Source organism: Hydra vulgaris, chromosome 06 (assembly GCF_038396675.1).
Source record: "Hydra vulgaris chromosome 06, alternate assembly HydraT2T_AEP".
In the NCBI taxonomy this organism is placed as follows: domain Eukaryota; kingdom Metazoa; phylum Cnidaria; class Hydrozoa; order Anthoathecata; family Hydridae; genus Hydra; species Hydra vulgaris.
The window spans coordinates 3628687-3651514 of NC_088925.1; the positions used below are offsets into that span (position 1 = coordinate 3628687).

At 28.5% G+C, this 22828-nt stretch overlaps 1 protein-coding gene across 2 annotated transcripts in view; it reads right to left on the bottom strand.

Moving 5' to 3' along the window:
- The window catches only part of LOC101234320 (phospholipase DDHD1), a 71293-nt gene that overhangs the window by 34786 nt on the left and 13679 nt on the right, over positions 1–22828 (bottom strand). For both annotated transcript variants that reach the window (XM_065799007.1, XM_065799006.1), the window contains exons 5-8: positions 19455–19568; positions 10489–10630; positions 8477–8589; positions 8122–8228 (exon numbers count right to left, since the gene is read on the bottom strand). In XM_065799007.1, the coding sequence (XP_065655079.1) occupies positions 8122–8228; positions 8477–8589; positions 10489–10630; positions 19455–19568 (476 nt within the window). The remainder of the gene's footprint in view (positions 1–8121; positions 8229–8476; positions 8590–10488; positions 10631–19454; positions 19569–22828) is intronic.

Sequence of the window (22828 nt, forward strand, 5' to 3'; positions counted from 1 at the left end):
GGCAATGAAACTTGTGAAGATTTACAAATCATTTCACAATAGCTCAGCAGCTGACAGCAGTTCCTGTGATGATATCGAATCTGATCAATAAGTAGGTAAGTAGTAGGAAAAATCGTTTTTAACTTCAGTATAACCATCTAAATTCTGAAAAAAATTCTATTTCTATTATTTAAGTGTAATTTATATTTGTTTTAGTTTATTCTTGATGATCCCAGATGAAGTGTTTAACTGGAAATCTGTCAAAAACATCTGAAAAGCTGACAAGAATTGAAAATTATTGTAATAATCAAACAAAGTAAAATTATGTAAGGAGAATTTTATTTACAGTTCTTCAATTATTAATATTTCCTGGTAAAAGCTCTTTTCAATAAATAAATATAACTAATACCATGTGTTTTTAATTATCATTTTGAAAAAATTAAATGTTTAAAGATATTTTGAATGCAAAATAGGTATTATGTCTTTCATTTTCTAAGCAAAAAAAGCTATTTTTAAAAAAACCCAAAAAAAAAAAAAAAAAACCCAGTGGGCTGTTTTTTTTTTAAAAAAACCCAGGTTTTTTCCAACCCTGTTTTAGACCTTGGTAAATTAATAATTATTATGTGTCACCAGTTGTTTCTTATGTGTCACCAGTTGTTTCTTATGTGTCACCAGTTGTTTCTTATGTGTCACCAGTTGTTTCTTAGGAGAGTGAACATTTATTTTTGCTCAAATTTTTATCATTTTTTGTGTTATTTGACTTAATTTGTGTTAATTGCATATTCTATTGAACTCTATTCTAGTCAGTATTATTGTTTATTAGTTTATTTACATTTAAATGGGTAAAATGAAAGACATTACTCCAAGAAAAGCACCTATTGTTATTGCCAATGCAAATGAAGACATCTCATATCAGAAGATTGCTGAGAAAATCGATATTCACAAATCTACAGTGGGTTGTATTGAAAAGAGATTCAGAGAAACAAGTAGTAGCAACTGCAGAAGAGGTTCAGGAAGGCGCAGGAAGACCAGCCGACATGATAGCAATGCCATTAAATATACAATAATTACCAATCCATTTGCTGTATCATACCAAAGTGCTGCATCCCTGCCAGTTGTGGTTAGTGCTCGTACCGTTTGTCAACGACTCATGGATTTCTTCCAGCTATGTCAAAATACACCCGCCAAGAAACCATTGCTGAATGATGCCCAGAGGCAGAAATCAGTGCTATTTTGCAAGAAGCACTTACATTGGATGCCTGCCCAGTGGGGAAAATTACTCTTCAGTGATAAGTCAACATTTTGCCAGTTTGGTGTTCAAGTTACTGGAGTTAAAGGTCCATCTGATGCAAGGTACGAACCATGTTACACCGTGCCATGAAACATGTACCGAACCATGAAACATGTACTGAAAATCATGAAAAATGTACTGAAAATCATGGTTTGGGGATGTATGTCTACTGCTGGCCATGACAGCATACATTTCATTCCAAAAGAGGAAACTGTGAATGCAGTCAAGTTCAAGGCAATCTTGGAAAACAAGCTGAAACCCATCATGGCTATACAGAAGTGTAATACGTTCCAGCAGGACTCGGCTCTGTGTCATACCGCCAAAGTCATAACCACCTAGCTTAAGAAAAATAAAATAAAGCTTCCAGACTGGCCTGGAAACTCTTCTGACTTGAATCCAATTGAGAATCTTTGGTGTATCATAAAGAGAAAAATGGGAATCCATAGAATATGTAGGATCTCGTGTATTGGCTGAAACGAGTTTGGTGCACTGAAATAACTGTTGAAAACTAGTAGACTCAATGTCAAAGAGATTAAAACTGGTGTTTAAACATAAGGGTGCTGTCACAATTAAACTGTTTGTTTTTTGTCCATCAACGTTTTTATTAGTGCTGTATGGCTATTTTTAATAGAATTTTTGAGCCTCTCTACTTTTTTGGCCATGACTGTAGCTTTTTTCCCTGCACTTTAACGCTTTGGAAATCTCTCCCATCTTCATGCTTTCCTGACTCATACAACCTTCAACTTTTCAAGTCTTTTGTCAACCGTTTCATTGCTCTACAACTCTAATCTTATTTTCTAGGAACAATTGTTTTATAATATTAAAAGATCATAAACCCAACTTCCTAACTGTGTGTCTTTTAAATCCTGTAAAGAATGAGGTAGGAAGATAGATTACCTAAAATCCTTAAACACAAAAAAGTACAAGAACAACACTGAGCTGTCTAAGGAAGTATGGAATTAAAAGAAAATAACTTTACACCTTCAATCAAATGGAATATTGTTAAATGCTGTAAATCATACAATCCCGCGTCAAAAATTTGTAATCTATGTTTAAATGAGAAAAAAAAAATATTATTTTACAACCAACAACCTGCTAAACAAATGGGAGAGTTAATTTCTAAATGTAGACACAAAGATAAATTTTACTTTTCATTACTCGATAGCGGAGATTAGTTTTCCATTACGTCTTCTTGTATTATAATGTCAGAACTCATTCTACTGAAGTTTGTAATTTTTTTATATTTTGATTTTATACTTCATGGCTGATGATTGCCAATGTGACATAGATAGACATGAAACTTTAAGTTCCATAAAAAGTTGTTTTTTCTAAATTTCAAGTATAAAAAAAAATTATAGAAAAAATATATATTTCTTAAATATTGAGCACTCTTCTTCAATCAAGAGTTTAGTATTTTCTGATATTTTACAGCTGTTGATGGAATCAGCCTCTCTGAGAGCTACCACAGAATTTGGAAAACCTGACTACCAGCCAACCTCAGAACCATAAAAACTATGTTTTGGAGCTGTACCCTCATTTGGAGATAATAAAATGAGTTGCCTAGTCATAAAAACAGAGACACAAGCAAAACCCATTGAGTCAAGAAGACCAAACATTTAACAAACTGGAATCCATGTATTATAAATACATCTATGCCAGCCTAATAGATGAAGAAGGGGTGCGAGGCTGGTCAACAGATAGAATATATTTACCCCTAAATCTTTGCCTAGGAGGCCTTCTACAAGAAAGTAGCAGGATGCATTTAACATCTACCCAAGATGAGTATTTTTATCTGTGTGTGAGTTTATTGGTCTTGCCGGTATGTGAGTTTATTGGTGAGATTATCCGTATATAAATATTTTTTAATTACAAGATTTTTTACTTTTCAATAGCTTGGGAGTTACTCAAATTTCTTGTGTAGAGACATAAGGCACTGATTAAATATTCTATCAAGATCTTCCACCAAGATATAAATCTTATAATTTACTGTTTACTATTGCATAATAGTCTGGGACTATACCATAATTGCAAAAGAAAATTTTGTTCTTTAATAGAAACTATGTTTCTAAAATTGAATTTTAGATGTTATGTGAAGTCTAGATTTAAATTTTTAAGGTCTGTAATTTTTTTGAATGCTATCTGAGAAAGGTTTGAAGTTCCAAAATTAAAGAAAATGTTAATCAACAAAAATCTGTCTACTAACTTTTTTCAATAACATCATGAAAATTGACATGAAATAGTTTAAAAAGTAAAAAAAAATCAAAAATCATACATTGATTTCTCAATATCATCCCAAGCACTATTCTATTTTTTAAAATTATTCTGATTCACTCTTAACAAGGCTGCAAACAACCACAATAAAGTTGAATTACTAGAAAAAAAGAATAAAGTTATAGAGCAAGGAAACGGTCGACAGAGCACTTGAAAAGTTGAAAGTTGTATGAATCAGGAAAACAAGAAGATGGGCAAGAGTATCAAAGGGTTGAAGTGCAGGAGAAAAAACTAGATGAATAAAAGTTTTTAGAGTATGTAGGGACAGATAAAGTAAAAAAATGAAACTTTGCTGAATGACCAGTCAAACGAGATGGAATTTTTGTTGATGGAACTAGAGATGATAGCTCCATTGAGCAGCAACCATGATAGTATTTGTAGAAAAGAGAAAGAGATGCAACTTTATAACGATGGGAAAGAGGCTCAAGCTTAGCAAATAGAACAAGTTCAACTACATTTACAATGGGTTTTTGGACCTCTACTAGAAAAGAAAGAGCAACATTAGAAGAACCAGCCCAAATATGACAACAGAATTCCATACAAGGACAAATAAGAGATTTGTAGAGATAGAGAATGGAATCAGGAGAGAGAAAATGGCCAGCGCAATAAAGAGAAGCAAGCTTAGCAGATGCTATTTTAGCAATCGATTATATATATGTTTTCCATGAAAGGTCAGTAGTAAATGATAATCCAAGAAGACATAAAGAAAAGGACTCAGCGAGAGGGCCATTCATTAATATAGAGAAATGCCATTCATTAGTATAGGAATGTTGACAGTACTGCAATAGTAGAGTTTGCAATAATAGAGTTTTGTTGGAGTAAAAATTAACAAGCCAATGCAAGCCTCAATCTTTTACAGAAGTGAGATCAGATTCAAGATCGGCTGTCTGTTCTAAGAGATTAAAAAGAGAAGACTTTTTGTCAAGACAAAAAGTCTCTCTGGGATGTTTTAAGTTTAATTTTTGGGAAGTTTACTTAAGTTTAATTTTTGGGAAGTTACTTTTGGGATGTTTTAAGTTTAATTTTTGGGAAGTTTTTAAGTTGATGGAATCAGTCTCTCTGAGAGCAACCACAGACTTCAGGAAACCATACTACCAGCCTGCCTCAAAGTCATTAAACTGAGTTTTAATGATTCTGAGGCTGGCTAATGATGAGCTATAAAACTCTTCCTGTGTTCTCATTATGAGATAACAGGTAGAGTTGCATAGCCACTATCAAGGATGCACAAGCAAAAATTTATGAGAAGAGTCTAGTAAGCGACCAAGGCTATGGCCGGGGCCAGATTTGATAACACATAGCCGCGACTGGGGATGAGTTTATGATCAGTGCTGCATTAATATTAATAGATCCTATAAAAATGTTATTTTTAATTAAAATTTATGATATGAGTTATAATTAAAAACAATACTTTTATAGGATTTATCAATATAAATACAACCCCAATCATAAACCCTGCCGGGGCTGCATTAAAATTGATAGATCCTATAAAATATTGTTTTTAAAAAAAATACATATCAAAAATTTTAATTAAAAATAACATTTTTATAGGATCTATCAATATTAATGCAGCCCTGATCATAAACCTGGCCCTGGTCATGGCTTTGTGTTATCAAACCTAGCCCCGACCCTGGCCCCAGTCGCTTACTAGAAGAGTCAAGAAGATCCAGCATTCATCATCCTAGGCAGGAAACAATGTAGCGAAGGTTTACCCCAGCCTAATAGTTGAAGAAGCGGGTTATTATCTACGCCAGCCTAATAGATAAAGAAGGAGTTCGAGGCTGGTTAGCAGAATTATTCTGCTTACTCCTAAAGTCTTTGCCTAGGGGCCTCCTACAAGACAGTAGGTAGATGCAGTTAACATCTGCCCAAGATAAGTATTTTTATTGAGACACCATCTCTAGCCTTTACTCAACCAAGAGCCCAAGGCAGGGGAATTTTAGCTAGATGTAGTTAACATCAGCCCAAGATGAGAATTTTTATTGAGACACTATCTCTAGCCTTTACTCAACCAAGAGTCCCAAGGCAGGGGATTTTTAAGTCGGAATTTGTTTCTTTTAGCCTTTACCTAAAAAGCAAACTCTAAAAGGCAGCAGAGCATGGGGCAGGTAGTACTGGGTTACAGTACTACTTGCCCCATGCTCTGCTGATAATATAATGATAATCTAATACCAGTAGCAGGGTGATCATAATGATTTTGAACCTGACCTGATCTGGAGTAATTAAAAGGAGCTACATTCTACAAACAGTACCTTATGCCAAAGCCTGCTATTCTCAGGTAATGAAATCTCTTATTTCATCTCAAAAATTAAGCTCTCATGACTTCTAGAGAATCTTTAACAGTATCTATACCATGGGCAAATCTGTTATTCCACCTCTCTTGTATGGTTCAGATTTTGTTACCTCACCTAAAGACAAAGCTGAATTGTTTCTTAAGAACTTCTCATCAATATCATCTCTTGATTCCACTAGTCGCATTCTACCTGATATAACAGACAAATAGGTTAATCCATTGCCTGACCTTTTTATCACTCCAGCTTCTGTATCTAAAGTGATTTCCTTCTTAGACTCTTCTACAACTTGTGGTCTGGACAACATACCTATTATAATCTTGTAGAAATATTCTTAAGAGCTGTAGTCTATACTTTCAAAACTATTTAACAAGTGCTTATCATAGTCTTGTTTTTCAGCCTGCTGAAAAGCAAAATCTGTTATCCCTATTTCAAGAATTCTGGAGAGCAATCTGACTCATTTAACTACCGCCCCATTAGTCTTCTTACTATCATAAGCAAAGTTTTTGAGTCTTTAATTAACAAACACTTAATCTTATTTATTAGATAGATGTGGAGAGGCTAACACTATCGCTCTCAACATTTTAAAAACTTTTGATAAAGTTTGGCATGCTGGTCTTCTCCATAAGCTCTCTTTTTACAGTGTATTAAGTAACATCTTTAAGATTATTAAATCCTTTCTAACCAATCGTAGTATAAAAGTTGTCCTTGATGGACAGCACTTTTCTTCATGTCCTGTAACTTCAGGGTTTCCTCAAGGTTCTATACTTGGCTCTATACTCTTTTTAATTTACATATACAATATCCTAAAAACTTTCACATCTAAAATTGCATTGTTTGCTGATGATACTACTATTTATTCTTGTCTTTATAAGAAGCTAATGTAATTAAGAAAATTTTTTACAGGTGTTCACTAAGTTTTTGCACTAACTTTAAAAGGGTATTACTCCTTTATTTTTTAAGAAAATTTAATTCAGTAAAGAGCTGTAAAGTAAAACTGTTTAATTCTGAGTAAATACTGTTTATTTTCTATTTTCAATAATATTATTGCCTTATAAAATCAATTATTTTTCTAACATACTCGATCAAGTCTTGTTTTATCAAGTTCAGAGAGGTATTTTGTATTTTGAGACAAAGTTAATGAAGTGATATAACTTCTTTGCCGTTTCGAAGCGAAGGTCTTTAATGGGTTGACTCTTATAGAAAATGGTCTTGTTTATAAACATGCTCAATGGAATTTTCAATCATGTAATCTAAAATGGATACTGCATAATGTGAGCTTGCAATACCTAAACAAAATACATAATTGCCACTTAAATGATGCATTTTAAATAAAAGAAAACAGCAGCTAAACTTCTCAATAAAATTTCTGAGTGCATTCCCACTCTTGTCAATGTACGGTTTCGACACTCTTGTTAATGATTTCGACATTTTTGTCAATGTACAGTTTTGACATAACATGAAAAAAAAAAGACAGCTAAGCAAGAAATTTTCATACTTTTTTAAAATTTTTTACAAACAAGATGTTTGTTACTTGAATAGTAATTTTCATTGCTTTAAACACTTTCAATATTCATTCGCAAAAGTGTTGTAAACGTTCTAGCTGCTCTCATTTGAGCTTTGGTTCAAACAGAAATATCTTCTTCCAGCAATCAAGAAATATCTTCTTCCAGCAATCAAGAAATATCTTCTTCCAGCAATCAAGAAATATCTTCTTCCAGCAATCAAGAAATATCTTCTTCCAGCAATCAAGAAATATCTTCTTCCAGCAATCAAGAAATATCTTCTTCCAGCAATCAAGAAATATCTTCTTCCAGCAATCAAGAAATATCTTCTTCCAGCAATGTATCAAGAAATATCTTCTTCCAAGAAATTGCTTAGCTGCTTATTAATATGCAAGCAACAAAATTTCTGCAAAATTCTTGTTGTCAGTTTATTGTGGTTTAAAACCACTTTAAAGTGGTTTTAGTTTTTTAGGTTTTTTTTTCTTGGTAAATATAGCAGGACAACCCTTTTTATCCATTGAGCTTTTTCCAGTAAGATTTGACTATGCTATAAACAGTTCTTTTAGAAAAATCCTTGCTGAAAAAATATTCAACAGTAACTTATTTTTTTGTGATTTTTTCAATGTTTTTTATACATTTGAATTTGAAAAACAGAAGCAAAAATTATTTAAAATTTATGCAAAAACTTAGTTATCACCTGTTATTGCTTTACCTAAAGGCTCTCATTTTTAATACATTTTTAATTTTTAATATTTTTAATTTATGTTATAGAAAACCAAACTCTTACTTCTTCTTTGTATAAAGGACTGGTGTAATACAAAACATCTAAAGTTGTTCCATTTATAACATTGCGAAGACTACTTATATTTGATGGTGTAACAGTTTTTATTATGCCTAAAAATAAAAAGTAAAAAAATTAAGTGATATAATACCATGAACATTGATCAAAGAATTTTACAGAGATAAAAATATTTGAATAATGATCAAAAAACCTAACAGAGATAAAAAAAAGTCTAGTTGAAAATTTGCAGATCTGTAGTAGAGAGGTACATGAGAGCAAAAATCATTTATTGAAAAAGCTTGAAGAGCAGTGAAGGGATTAACATACTATGAAATCTGGATTTAGTGAAAAATCAAACAACCTTCATCAAGCTTAAGTTTGGTTCGCCATTCAATCGGAAAATATTCAATTCGCCCATGATGTTTTTTATCTTTATAAAATTGTTTATTGATTTTTTCTATGGTGTTAACAAAGCTAAAAACAAAGTAAAAAAACAACAATTTATAAACTTTTGTTATAAACAATAATCAACAATTTCTCAAGATCAATTAATACTTGTTCCATAAATGTTGGCATTCCATAGTTCTATATTGTTTTTATAAGAAAAATTCTTTTATTTAAAAAAAAAAAAAGAAGAAAAAATGTTTTTAAAAAAGTAGTATGGGGCTAATCTAATCATAAACTTTGTTTTAAGCTACTTAACTTGATAATAAAACGTGATATTCCCAAATGAATAATAATATATAATGGTTTACAAACTAAAAATGAATGGAATCAAAGAGAATCTTCTCAATTGGATAAAAGCTTTTTTACTTAACAGGTCTCAACAAGTTATCCTTGGTGACACCCAATTGAATTGGTTACCTGAGACAAGTGGGGTTCCGCAAGGATCAGTCTAGGGACCAATTTTTTGTGTCATTTTCATCAACGATCTGCCAGATGTAATAAGCAAAGAAAGCAGTTGTAAGATCTACGCTGATGACACTAAAATTCTGAGCATTCTCAATTCATTTGCTGCTCAACTTTAACTCCGATCAGATATTGACCAAATTGTTTATTGAACCAAGTCTTGGCTTATAGAGCTAAATGCAAAGAAATGTAAGGTCATGCACTTTGGCCAAAAAAATTTAACTCACTTTGAGTACTCAATGGAGGAATCAGGCCCATGTGCAATAATGATTCGAACTACATTGGAAGTAACCACCTTTGTATGTGACTTAGGAATCCATATTACCAATGATCCAAAAGTAGAAACCCAATCCATCATTACCTCATGTAAAGCAAATCAAATGCTAAGCATCTGAAAACACACTTTCTATTCCCCTGCTGCTTCCTTATAGAAATAACTATACTCCACCTATGTCAGTCCTTTACTTGAGTTCCAGTTTGGAACCCTAATTTGGTGAAGAATGAACAAATTATTGAGCTGATACATCAAAGAGCTATAAAGATACAAGACAAACTGAAAAAATTAGATTACAAGTCCAGATGTTTACAACTTGGCCTAACTTCTCTTGTTGATCATTGTAAACAAGGTGATCTCGTCCAAAAATATAAGATTAATAATAACATCAACATAGTCAACTGGCACTTTCCTCTTATCACAACCCCATCTAAAGCAAATCACAGAGACTTAACAGTGTAAATTATAGCAAAAACTTAGCTTGTTTTAACTTTTTTAATAACAGCATGGAACATGTTACCAGATAAAGTAATCGATTCTCCATCTGTCAATAGCTTTAAAGCGAGCCTTGATAGGCTCCAATGTTACTACAGCTTGCAGCTTTCTTTTGTGGAAGTTGCATTATGAGCTTCAGAAAAACTAACTGTAATCTGACAATCTATGATTGTATTTTGTCAATTATTTTTACTTTTGTTGTAAAAAATATCTACTACTACTATTACTACCACTACCACTACCACTACTACTACTACTACTACTACTACTACTACTACTACTACTACTACTACTACTACTACTACTACTACTACTACTACTACTACTACTACTACTACTACTACTACTACTACTTATTGGATGCCATGTTACAATATTACATAATAATAATACATTTTTTATAAAAAATTTTAATTTGTTAATTCAAACTAATATTTTTTACAAAACACACATAAAACTATATTTAATTCTAGCATGGTTTAGGGTCAAGTGTGCATTTTCTAATAGCTGTCAGGGTTATATATATATATATATATATATATATATATATATATATATATATATATATATATATATATATATATATATATATATATATATATATATATATATATACATACATATATATATATATATATATATTGAATATAACTTGATATTAACCAATGATGAAATAGAAAAAAATATTTACCTACTTTTTTCTGTTATGCAAAACACCTCCTCCATCACAGTACATCTGCCCGATTCCATGAACTAAGAAAACTATGTGTGAAATTTCTTCATAATCATCGCTTTCATCACAATCTATATTATACCCACGATGCAAAGCAACAGCTCCTACAATATAAAAGATCACAAAAGAATCAAAAAGGAAGAAATTCTCCTAATGACCCTGATGTCATAAATTGTTTTTGAATCTGAGAATTGAAGGTTGTAAAAACTCTTCAAAAACCTGCTCCTGCCTATTATTTGTCTATAAAATATTTCCAAAAAAAAGTAATATTACTTTTTTTTGGAATGATTAGTTTTGGAATGATTAGTTTGTATTACAAACTAATCATTTAGGTCTGTGTGGTGATAACGGTTTTATAATGTTGCCACTTTTAATCTCTTGAAAAATTCTTATAAATCTTAGAAAAAGCCTAATGATTGTATATGTTAACTCAAACCATTCCCCTCAAATTTTAAAACAAATTCTTATTTCAATTAACAATGGGCTAAATCAAACTCTTCTAATGAAATTTTTTTTAACTCTTTTAAGTGTGTTTATGAAAAAGCTCTTAAAAAAAGCAGATTTAAAAGTATTGAGTTAAAATTTCAAAAAAAGCAAAAAAGAAATATAATTTGGTATATATTATAAAAGCTTTTTTAAAATTAGTTGAAATAGATTTCCAATAACAATGCACACAATAACATGCACACAATTTTTTAAGGAAATTTAAAGCAAGTTAAAGTAAAATTTTTATGAAAATATTTATAAAGTATTTAGTTGTACAAATAGAAATACTTATAAAGTATTAAGTTGTACAAAAAATATATGTAAATATAATAAAAAAAATGAACTTAAAAAAAAAAAATAATAATAATAATTGTAATTGAAGTGATTATCCAATCAATATTTGATTGAATAATCTTATGTAAAAGTGATTATCCACTCATTATCAAAAAATGTTATTTACAAATGCATCACAAAATAATCCTGAAAAACAGTGGATTGGCTTAACCAAGGGTTAATGGATAAAACATGCCAAACACAAACAATCTTTTAAACATAAAAATTACTCAAAAGACACTATGCTGTCAAAGCTCGTTTGGGATCTAAAAACAAATATATTTTAAGCTAAATTGATTTCTTTTAAAAACTGCTCCTACCTTAAAAATGTTTCTAAAAAATGTATGCAATGTTTGCAAGAAAAAATTTGAAATAAACCCATTTAGATAAAAAAAAAAAGTTTATTAAGTAAGAAATAAATTAATAAAGTTCTAAATGCAGACATGAAAATAAGTACCTTTTATAAAATTATAGAAACAAAAGACTAAAACTATACATATTCTTAAGAATTATTTTCACAATTAGTTTTTAGAAAAATTAAAATACTGTAACTACATTAACTAAAGTATTTTCTGTATTTTTCTGCAAACTTCCTGTTTACATAAAAATATAGAACATTTTAAAAATAAAATTTTGCAGTTTGTAACTTCCTGTGGAAATTTTTTTTATAAATTTATTTTTTTGAAATTTAGACTTTCTTCCTGATGATCCTGTTGAAGGAGAAACTGACAGTAGAAGAAAAAAATTAGATTTTACTAATTTGTATAAAATATACACAATCAAAAGTTTGGAACCACTTTGTGTTCTTAAGAAAAGAGATATCAGTCATATATATATATATATATATATATATATATATATATATATATATATATATATATATATATATATATATATGAAGAGTTTATTTTCAAAATGCGGTAAGCGCATTTTGAAAATAATGGTTAAAAAACTTATGGTTACTTTTTAGTATACAAGAACCTAACACTTTTTGTATCTGAATATTTTTTCAATGAGGTATAACCCTATATTTTTCAATGTTTAAAAATTATTTATTTTCAAAACACGGTTTGGAGTTTTTTATTATCAAAATGCTGTATTTGTTTTGACCAATCCACAGCAAGTATAAGTTACTTTTGCGCAAGCGCAGCTAATTTTATCAACTTATGTTGTTATCAACTCGTGTAAAATGGCGGACTACGATGGTTTAGATGAAAGTGTTCTCCTGTAAAAGAAAGATATGTTGCTCGAAACGAGAAAAAAACAAACAATTTCCTCATTCTAGTGGAGGAAAGATTCCTCCTTTATTGTGTAATCATAAAATGGGTTGTGTAATCATAAAATGGCAAAGTGAGTTTGAATAACATTATTTAACGATAAGGAAATAACCAATTAAAAAGACATATTATATGAATAAGTTAAAAAGTATTTTTGTATTTTATGTTCTTTTTATGAATTTATTTCATAACAATACTTATTTTTATTTGGTTTATCTTTGGAAACTAATTATGCATTTTTTTTTTTGTAGTACAAAACATAAGGTTAGGTTAGGAATGCTCTTCTTTAAAAAGAAAAAATTGTTTCATTTAAAATTAAACAATTTTGACGTTTAAATTTTCTAGCAAATTTGATTATCAAACTTTGTATTAGTTTTTGAAATTTGAAAAAATAAAAATAATATTGTTATTGAATGCTATAAAAAGAAGATAAATCAGTAAGTTTTAAACACATTTGGATTTTTAGGCACAAGAAATAACACCAGAGAACCTGTTGACGATTCATTCTAACTTTTACCAGCACTCAGACAAAGTATCACAAGATTCAGCAATTTTGGCTATGCTTGAAGTAGACACTGTTAAAAGAGCCAGAGTAAAAGATGATGTCAGGAAAAAGTTAAGACGTATCACCATCAAGTACTTCCTAAGTCTTGGAATTAACTTACAAGCTTGTCAAGCCTCATTTTGTTCTGCGTTGTGTAAGTGCACCATTAATTATACTGCTTTTGTATGATAGATATTTAACCAGCTTAGAATATAATGCCATCAAAAAGTCTAACCACCATTTAATTACAGACAGTTTTGTAGCCAGATTGTAAAAAGTATAATTAATTGAATTTGTCTATAACATTATTAATAAAATAAAACCAAATAATTTGTATTCATGAAGTCAATTTTGTAAAATTAGTATTAATATCAAATTCAACAAAAGCCTTATTTCTACTTCATTATAGGATAGAGTTCTCTTATATAAAAATAAGAATAAGCTTCAGACTCCAGACAAAAAAAAGAAATATTTATACAAGTTTATGAACAACCATTATTACTTTTCAGACTTGTTTCTTATTGTAATAGTATATTTCTGATTTTAAGAATATTATTGGTTTCATTTATTTAAAAAATATATATCTTATTTTTTTTTTTTAGCAATAAAGTCGGATAGAGTGTTAAGGATTGCCAATCACTGGTTCCAGCAACGCCTCAAAACAGACAAAAACAGCTTTGTACATTCTCCATCGAAGAAAAGTACAAAAGTTTTACAGCCTTCTCAATGATATATGACCAAATGAAATAACCATTTGCTTTGATATGATGGAGAATCTGGTTTTGCCAAAGCTGCCTATAGGAGAAGCCTTCTATTCTCGGCAACTCTATCTTTATGTACTAGGCGTTGTTGTACACAGAGGCAACCAGACTCAACATTTAAATGATGTTAACTGATTCATTTGGTTGGAATGTGAAAATTGTAAAGATTCCAATATGATTTGTTCAGCTATACAGCATTTTTTGATTGCATATATTTTTGATTCGTGTTCAAATGCATCGGTTCTTCGTTTATTTTCTAATTCCTGTTATGGACAAAACAAAAATATAAACATGGTGTCAATGCTTCTTTCTTTGAGAAAGCAACATTTTAGAAATCTTCTTATCACTCATAAATTCCCGGAACGAGGGCACTCCTACCTTCCAGCAGATAGGGTGTTTGGTCGTGTTCAGCAGGATATCAAAAAACATGGGCAGATTCTAGAACCTGATATCTATAGAGACATTCTCAGCCGACATGGAAAAGTGTTTGTTTTTGGCCAGGATTGGTCAGCTTTAGACTTTAAAACAGAAGTAAAAAAATTTGTGAAAACAATAAAAACATTTAAAATAAGCGAGGGAAAAAAATTGATTATCAATTCCGATCATCTAGAAATAGCACAGTGCAGCTATCATTCTGAGCCAACCTCACATAGCCTACTTAAGTAAGGTAATAAATGGGACACTTATATATATATATACATATATATATATATATATATATATATATATATATATATATATATATATATATATATATATATATATATAAAATAATTATTAACGTCTAACGATTGAAACTCTGAGTCATGTTTCAAACTTAATTGTAGTCGTTTATAATTAATACTTAACTTAACGCTGCTGTTGCCCATTCGTATGCTTTTTAGGGTTTTTACCATACTTGGCCTTTTAATATTTCTCCTTGTATTTTTGACCAAGTGATGAGGTATTCTTAAGTCTTTATAATCTGTTAATATCTGCTTAATCAGTAATAAGATCGAAAACTTTTTAACTTGATGACTTCTGTAGTAAAGGAGAAACCTTATGCTATTTTTAAATGAGTATAGTAACTTTTAAAGTCAGGTAATTTATTTAATTCATGCATTTTAATACTAACACAACTCAAGTCCTTTGTCAATTGTATTTAAAGTATATTAATCTGTTATTTTTTATTTTTAAAAATTAGAAGACAATGGTAGCTCTAGAAAACAATGCTCTTTTCAAAAGGTTAAACTCTTGATAAATTTAGTGTTTATCTCCAAAACCCTTACATCTCACACGGTCAACTCTATGTTGTATGTTAAACAACAAGATTGTTTAATACCTTATTTTTTAAAAATTAAAGAAAATCTGTTTGCATTTATAATGAAAAAAACCAGGTCGTTTGATTGTTAGTTTTTTAAAAATTGTTAAACATTTATTACAAGGTATGTCATTAAACAAATAAGGTTGTATTTTATAAATGTTTCTAATTTATATATTTTTCTTAATTTATATATTTAGCTATATTTATGCGTTATTTATTATGTGTTTATATGTGTTAAGGTTATATGGGTTTATATTTTGTAAGTGTGTAAATATCTTTTATATATGAAGTCTTTCAATGTTTGTGATGTGTTATGTTATGTGTTTATAGTTTATAAGTGGTTATTATGTTGTTTGCATGGTTTCAAAATGTTGTGACTTGGCTTAGTTTACAGCAAGATTGTTGACCTTGCTAGCCAAGTAGTGTACTTTGCTATGTGACTTGGCTTTGTTGAGAGCAAGAATATTGTCCATGCCAGTAGAGTGGTGTACTGTCATGATGAAACACATAAATTAAACCTGTTTGTAGTTAGTGTAATCATAAAATGTGTTGAAAAAATATTGTTGAAAGAATGTGTTTAAAAGAAATGTTAAAACGATATATAGTTTTTTAATATCTATAATTTTTTAAACATTCATAATTTTAGATAAATTTATTGAAAAGATATATACTTCATTAAATATTTATACACTATTGCTTTTTAAGTAAATTTTGTTGAAAAGATATATACTCTGATCCTTTTTTGTTAACAATTTGCATTTTGTTAATTTAAAAAAAAATTTGTTTAAAAGATATATACTCTGTTCTTTTTTAAAAATTTATGCTTTTGATGATAAATAAATTTTGTTAAAAAACGGACTTCCTATTTATACATATTTAAAAATTTATAAGTTTCTGTTTCCTTCATTAAATATGTTTAAATTTATTGTTTTTTTATAGAGGTAAGTATAACATAAGTTTTGGTAACTTTCATTAAATTTTTAGAATTTTTTGTATTAAGAATGTTTTCTCCAAAATAATATTTTAATGTTATATATATATATATATATATATATATATATATATATATATATATATATATATATATATATATATATATATATATATTTATATTTAAATGAAAGAAACCAGGCTTGGGAGAACTCAATAGGTATAATAGGCATCACATAGCAAATTTAGTTGTTATTTTATTTCTTTAGTTCTACTTTGGTGCTCTACCAACTATCATGTTTACTTTGTCTACAGTTAAAATATGGTTTTAACTTAGTAAACTTTAATTATTTAAATTTTGCTAAGTTAATTAAGCATAAGCGTTACCGCAATTCGATAAATTTCGGCAATGCGGTAAATTGCGATAATTAAATAAGAAATCGGAGGCGCTCAGTTACAAATGCGATATTTAGTTAGGTAATTGCAATGATGTCATTTTTATGGAGCAAATCGTTAGGCGGTTAATTGTGAGTGCAATTTAAAGCGATTTTTTATTGCATAATCGAAAAAAGTTGTTTTTCTTCTAACTGCTAATGCAGTAACGCCAGTGCTTAAAGTTGATCATTAGCTAATAGTTTAAAAAGAATTTAGTTGTCTCAACCAAGGTTAAAACAATTTTATTTTTTGATCAAATTGCAAAATTTGTTTGCATCGATAGCTATTGTGTCTTTGTTATTTTGTGTAATAGTATGAGGAGAGAGGAAAAAAAATATGTTGCATCTATAATTAGTACTTTTGTAGTTGGTTAATCTACCAATTGGTAATTGATAATGCAAATTTAGTTAAATTTTTTTTTGTAAATATATGTTTTTCTTTTTATATTTTGTTTTGTTATTAAGTAGGAATAAATTAATTTCCAGTTAATACATGTGGTGTATTTTTTCCTTTTTTAATTCAATTACTTTTTTTAGATTAATCAGATAATATGTTCAATAGAGACATACAGTTAAAAACTATTAAAAATTGTTATGTTTTGTTAATTTGTTAAATATGCAAATAAAAATACCTTTAATTTTACAAAGCCATTAGGCATTTTTTTGAAACCACAATCCGTCATGATTCTTATTTTATCTGTGTGAACAAAAGTCTATGCAAATATCTAACGTAAACTTCAAACTATATAAATTATTAAAAATTATTTCAAATGTTACAGATTTACTTGTACTTAATAATTTTATTGCGGCAATATTTGCTTAATACTGATTTATATGAATTTTTATAAAGCATTTATATTCTGTTTTAAAAAGTTTAATAAGTCTTTTGTTTATTTGTTTTTTTAGTTTTATTTAGATGCCCCAAGAAGTCTTTGCAATCTTATCACAGAGCCTTGAACCACAGATCCTTTGTATCTAAGGCAAGTGCGCTACCACTGCGCCACGGCTACTCATTAAACAGTGTTAAAAGATATTATTATAGCATGCCAAAGTGCTTCGCATGGGTTTAACTCCTTTCATTTTCACACCTAATTTTTTTTTTAATCTTTTCCAGTTTTCTAGAACACAAAGTAAGACAATTTTAAAGGTCTATATTTATTAAATGCATATCATATATAAAGATATATACTATAACAAATAAAAGGAAGAGAATTTTTTAAAAAGCTTTTTAAAATTTCTAAAAACATGAAAACACCATTAGAAATTTGTTGCGGATGTCATAGTATAGTTTAAGGTTTTAATATACTTAGTAATAGATTTGAGAGACAAATTTCTTTTTTATATAAAAAAGATTTTACATGGAAACTTAAATTTTCTTTAAAATTAACAGGGGTAGAGTCCTAATAACAGGGATTATTTTTTTCTGGATATTTCCGGAATTAGGGATTTTTCTCAACTTTTAGTTTTTCCGGACAACTAAAATGTTTTCCATACATATACAAGTTTAAAATATATTTTTGTAATATATTTGTTTTTTAAGCATTTTCACTCATCACTCATACTAAAATAAAAAAGAATTTAAAACAACTCAGCTAAAAGCAAATTTAAGAGGAAAATATATTTTGGATATCTACCCAAACAATTTTCCAGATTTTTAAAAAATAACCTGGATGGCTGCTGATGGCCTGAAAAAAAAAAAAATAGAAACTTATTAAAGAAAAAAATAATGTCTGTCCCTGTGTGTGTGTGTATTTTATATATATATATATATATATATATATATATATATATATATATATATATATATATATATATATATATATATTATATTTATATATAAAAGTTTAAAGAAGTTGTAAAGTATTGAAAGTTAATCCGTTAACTCAAAACAAAGATTTTTTTATATTTTATTCTTTTTTAAAAATTATTGAAATAAAGCCAAATTATTAAAATGGTAAGTGTGGAATAGACTCACCATGAACAGTAATATATTAATATTCAGTAATAATTATACAACTCATGGTAAGTCCGTTATTCCACATATTTAAGTCATCTTTTTATACCAATGGTATTTAATTAACACATTTCAAGCAGGTATTCTAAATATTATTTAGACTGGTACTGATATCCAATTCATTGGAAAATAGCGATTCGCGCAACGTGTACCGAAGTATTAAAAGTTTTTAAAAGTTATATATAATAGAAAATTTATTTTATAGCTTTAAAAAGTAAACAATAAATATAGTTTTTATATGTGTATTTAATTATACTTCTAACTAAAATATATTGAAGTAAAGAATAAGTATAGAAAAGGTCGGTGTGGAATAGATTTACTAAGACCCGTATTTTACGGGTCACAACAGCTAGTTATTTTATTATTCTTCTAATATAATTGCTCTACTTTTGTATTAAGCCCTGTCTACCAAAAAGATATGTATATTCATATATATATATATATATATATATATATATATATATATATATATATATATATATATATATATATATATATATATACATATATATATATACATATATATATATATATATATATATATATATATATATATATATATATATATATATATATATATATATATATATATATATATATATATATATTACATGCATATATAAATTATCAGAAGTGAGTATTTTAGGAGTATATAAACATCAGAAATCTTCTATCAGCCATTTTTGTGCTTTTTAACTTTTTTTTTTTTTACAACTTAGTAACTCATAACTTAAATGGTTGTCAGCAGACTTGTAAGAACTTTGCCTTAAATATTTTAAACCTTTTTTAAATATTATATAATGACACATTTTGACCAGTAAAAAAAGTTTTGTAAATATAACATACCATTAAAACCAATTCTTTGCACAAATCTAGAACCTGCAGATTCACTAAACATGTACACTTGTGATATTTCATGCCATTCTACACGATTGGAATCAAGTTTGATTTTGTGTATAACTAAAACACAAAAATATATTAAAAAAATTGTATTAAAACTTTTTACATTAACTAATAAAATCTTTATTATTCATTTAATAAAGGTTGTGTATTTTTCTAGAGGTTTTTTTTTTTGTTTTTTTTATTCACCTCCTCAAGGCTGAGAAGGCCACTACAGATGAGGAGGCTACTTAATAGTGGTTATAACCCTCTCTCAACTCTATAACTCCGAAACACAAACCTTGACAAACAAGGCCGCCGCAGGAAGAAACAAGTTGAGCGCGGTACTACCAGGGACATGGTGGGGATCGAACTCGGAACTTCTCACTTATGAAGCAAGCGCTTTACCACAACACCACTACCGCATCAACCACCACTACCGCATCGGTTTATATCCATGAAAGGACTTTTCACCCATCTAAAGATACTGTTAACTTTGGAAGCACACTTTATGCATGAGTGTGCCAATTAGGTTACAATTAGAATAGAAAAATAATCACATCAATGTCACTTTCAGAGCCTGTTGATATTAATGCAGAACTATTTCCAGTTTTTTGGAAGGAAAAAAAACTAAATTTAGGTTGTACAGTAGCTAAAATCCATAACTTTACATTTATGAACATTCAGCTTTCTAAATTTCTAAGTAACAATTGTATTTATTTCTCTTTATAGTTTTTTTAACTCTTCTTCATTTGATATCTTGATAATTTGCTGTCATCAGTATAAGACTACAGCAAGAATAGTAATTTATAACTTTTAAAAGATGTTATGCTAATGATAATTAAAGATGAAACTAATGAAAAATAAGTACAAAATGAGTCTGAGCTTCCTTGAAGTATGCCATTAATATAATTGGTATAGTTCAAAAAACTTTTTTTAACCAACACATTGTTGCCAGTTTACACGATTTTATTAATTTGTTATTTATTCCATATGACATAATTTTATGCCCTTATTATTGAGTCTTATATAAGTCTTATTTAAGACACTTTGGCAAAATCTAGAAAAGCTCTTCATCAGCCCACTGTTAAATAGATTGCTACGATTTAATCTATTGTTTTCAATAAATTAGTAAACCAACACATCCATGATGTTATCTAGCTACAAGTTTGTTCAATTATAGATGATTCACAATTGTGTTTTTGACAAATTGCTCCAAAAAATTTACTTGGCAATAGTTTGATGATTTGCTGCTCTTGCAATGGTATAACACTGGTTGGACTCCAAGCACAGGATAACTTACTCTGGTAAAGAGAATATTATGGAATGTGACTCAGAAAACTTTAAATAATATTCTTTTAGTATCTAAAAGAAAACTTTATTAATCCCTGGAGCTATATTAATGTCTAAGCTTGACTTTTGATGCTTTGACTATTAATACACAGTAAAAGAGTCCCTTAGATAATTGTGGATGTATGAGCCTCAAAATATGGTGGCAAAACTTATGTTGATTCCTCAACAAATACTGCTTTTTTTAAATATATTTAATTTGTCTCCCCCAAGGCTACAGAGGGACTACAAGGAGGCTACTCAATTTATTTTAAAATAACTGTTTAGAATGTCGCTAACGATTGTTCCAGAATTGAATACTGTTCCAGAATTGATGCTGTTTGTTTCAGTTTCAGTTTCACTATCACTTTTAATCGAATTGTTAAATACAATTTTTTTAACAATTCGAAAAAAAAAATTATTTATTTAAAATATAATTTATAATTTATACTTGATCTGATATTTAATATCTGCTTTGATCTGTCATTGATGAATTCACTTTTAAACAAGTTGTACTAATACCTAGATTTTTTGTTTTTTGTTTTTTAAAAACCTTTTTATTTGATTTTTTGTTTATTTGACCTGAATCATCTAAGTTGTTTGTATCTTCTGGTTCTTAAGGTTCGAACTCAGTTATAAAAGTGTTAAAGCAGTCATTTATAAAAGTGTTATAGTAGTCATTCAAGATTTTGTGAATATTAGTTACAAAGTTACAAATGGGTTTCAGCAAATTGACAAATTATTTAATTGGCTTTGGTTTTAAAGTTTCCCATAACATTTAATGTCATCCTGTTATATGATGTTATACATAACAAAAATAAATAAATTATATAATATATTACTCATTGTCTTTATTTCATAAAAATAAACTAACTTTTATTTTTTATTAACTTATATGTTATTTTATTATAATGTATTATTTACGTTCATATATTTTATAACGAAAAATTAAAAACAATTTTAAAAAAAACAGGATTCGAATTAATAATTTACAAATACTATTATAATATTATAATAGTATGATAATAATTATAATATTATAAAAGAATAGTTAAAATGAAAATTGAAAATCAAAGAAATTTTTTAGTTTTTTGGTAAACATTGCTTTTTGTTTTATCTGATAGTATCAATTTCAGTGCCTTGAACATAAAATATATAATATAATGATAAAATGAATAATAATAATAAATGATACAAATAAAAAGATAAATAGTAATTAACTCTGTATTTAGTATTAACAAGTTACTTAGTGAAGGAAATATCAAAAGATCTGTTAACAACACTTGGAATTTACAAACAAGAATAAACAACAGCCTTGATAACAATGGCAAATACTTGGCTCCATAAAAAGAAGTAAACATAAAACTCTTTGTATAAAATTTAAAACTAATAAAACACAAAAATAGATTTACAATGCAGTTTAATCTTTGTAATAAATACCAACAAAAATGACAGAAATAAAGTCAATTTTAGAATTACACTGTACTTTTCTACTCTGACACATTAATTAACAAAAAAGATAATAAACTACATATAGTTACTATATAAATAATATATATACTATATGATGCATGCATGCAACCACTATTAAGTTGGGAGTTACTAAAAAACAAATTCAAATAGCAAGAAAACTATTGACTGGAGACATAAAAAGTTAAAGGTTGCATGAGTCAAGAAAACATGAAGATGGAAGAGAGTTACAAAGCGTTGAAGTGGGGGAAAAAAACAAGATGAATAAAATTTTTTAGAACATGAAGGGACAGATACAGTGGAAGAACTCAACTCTGATGAATGACGAGTCAAGTGAGAATGAGTTTTGGTTGATGGACCAATATATGGTTTACCAATATACGGTTGATGGACCAATATATGGTTTACCAATATACGGTTGATGGACCAATAGCGCCATTGAGCAGCAAAGACAATAGTATTTTTAGAAAAGAGAAAGAGATGCAACCTAGCAATGATGATTAGATGCAACCTAACAACGATGATTAGATGCAACCTTGCAA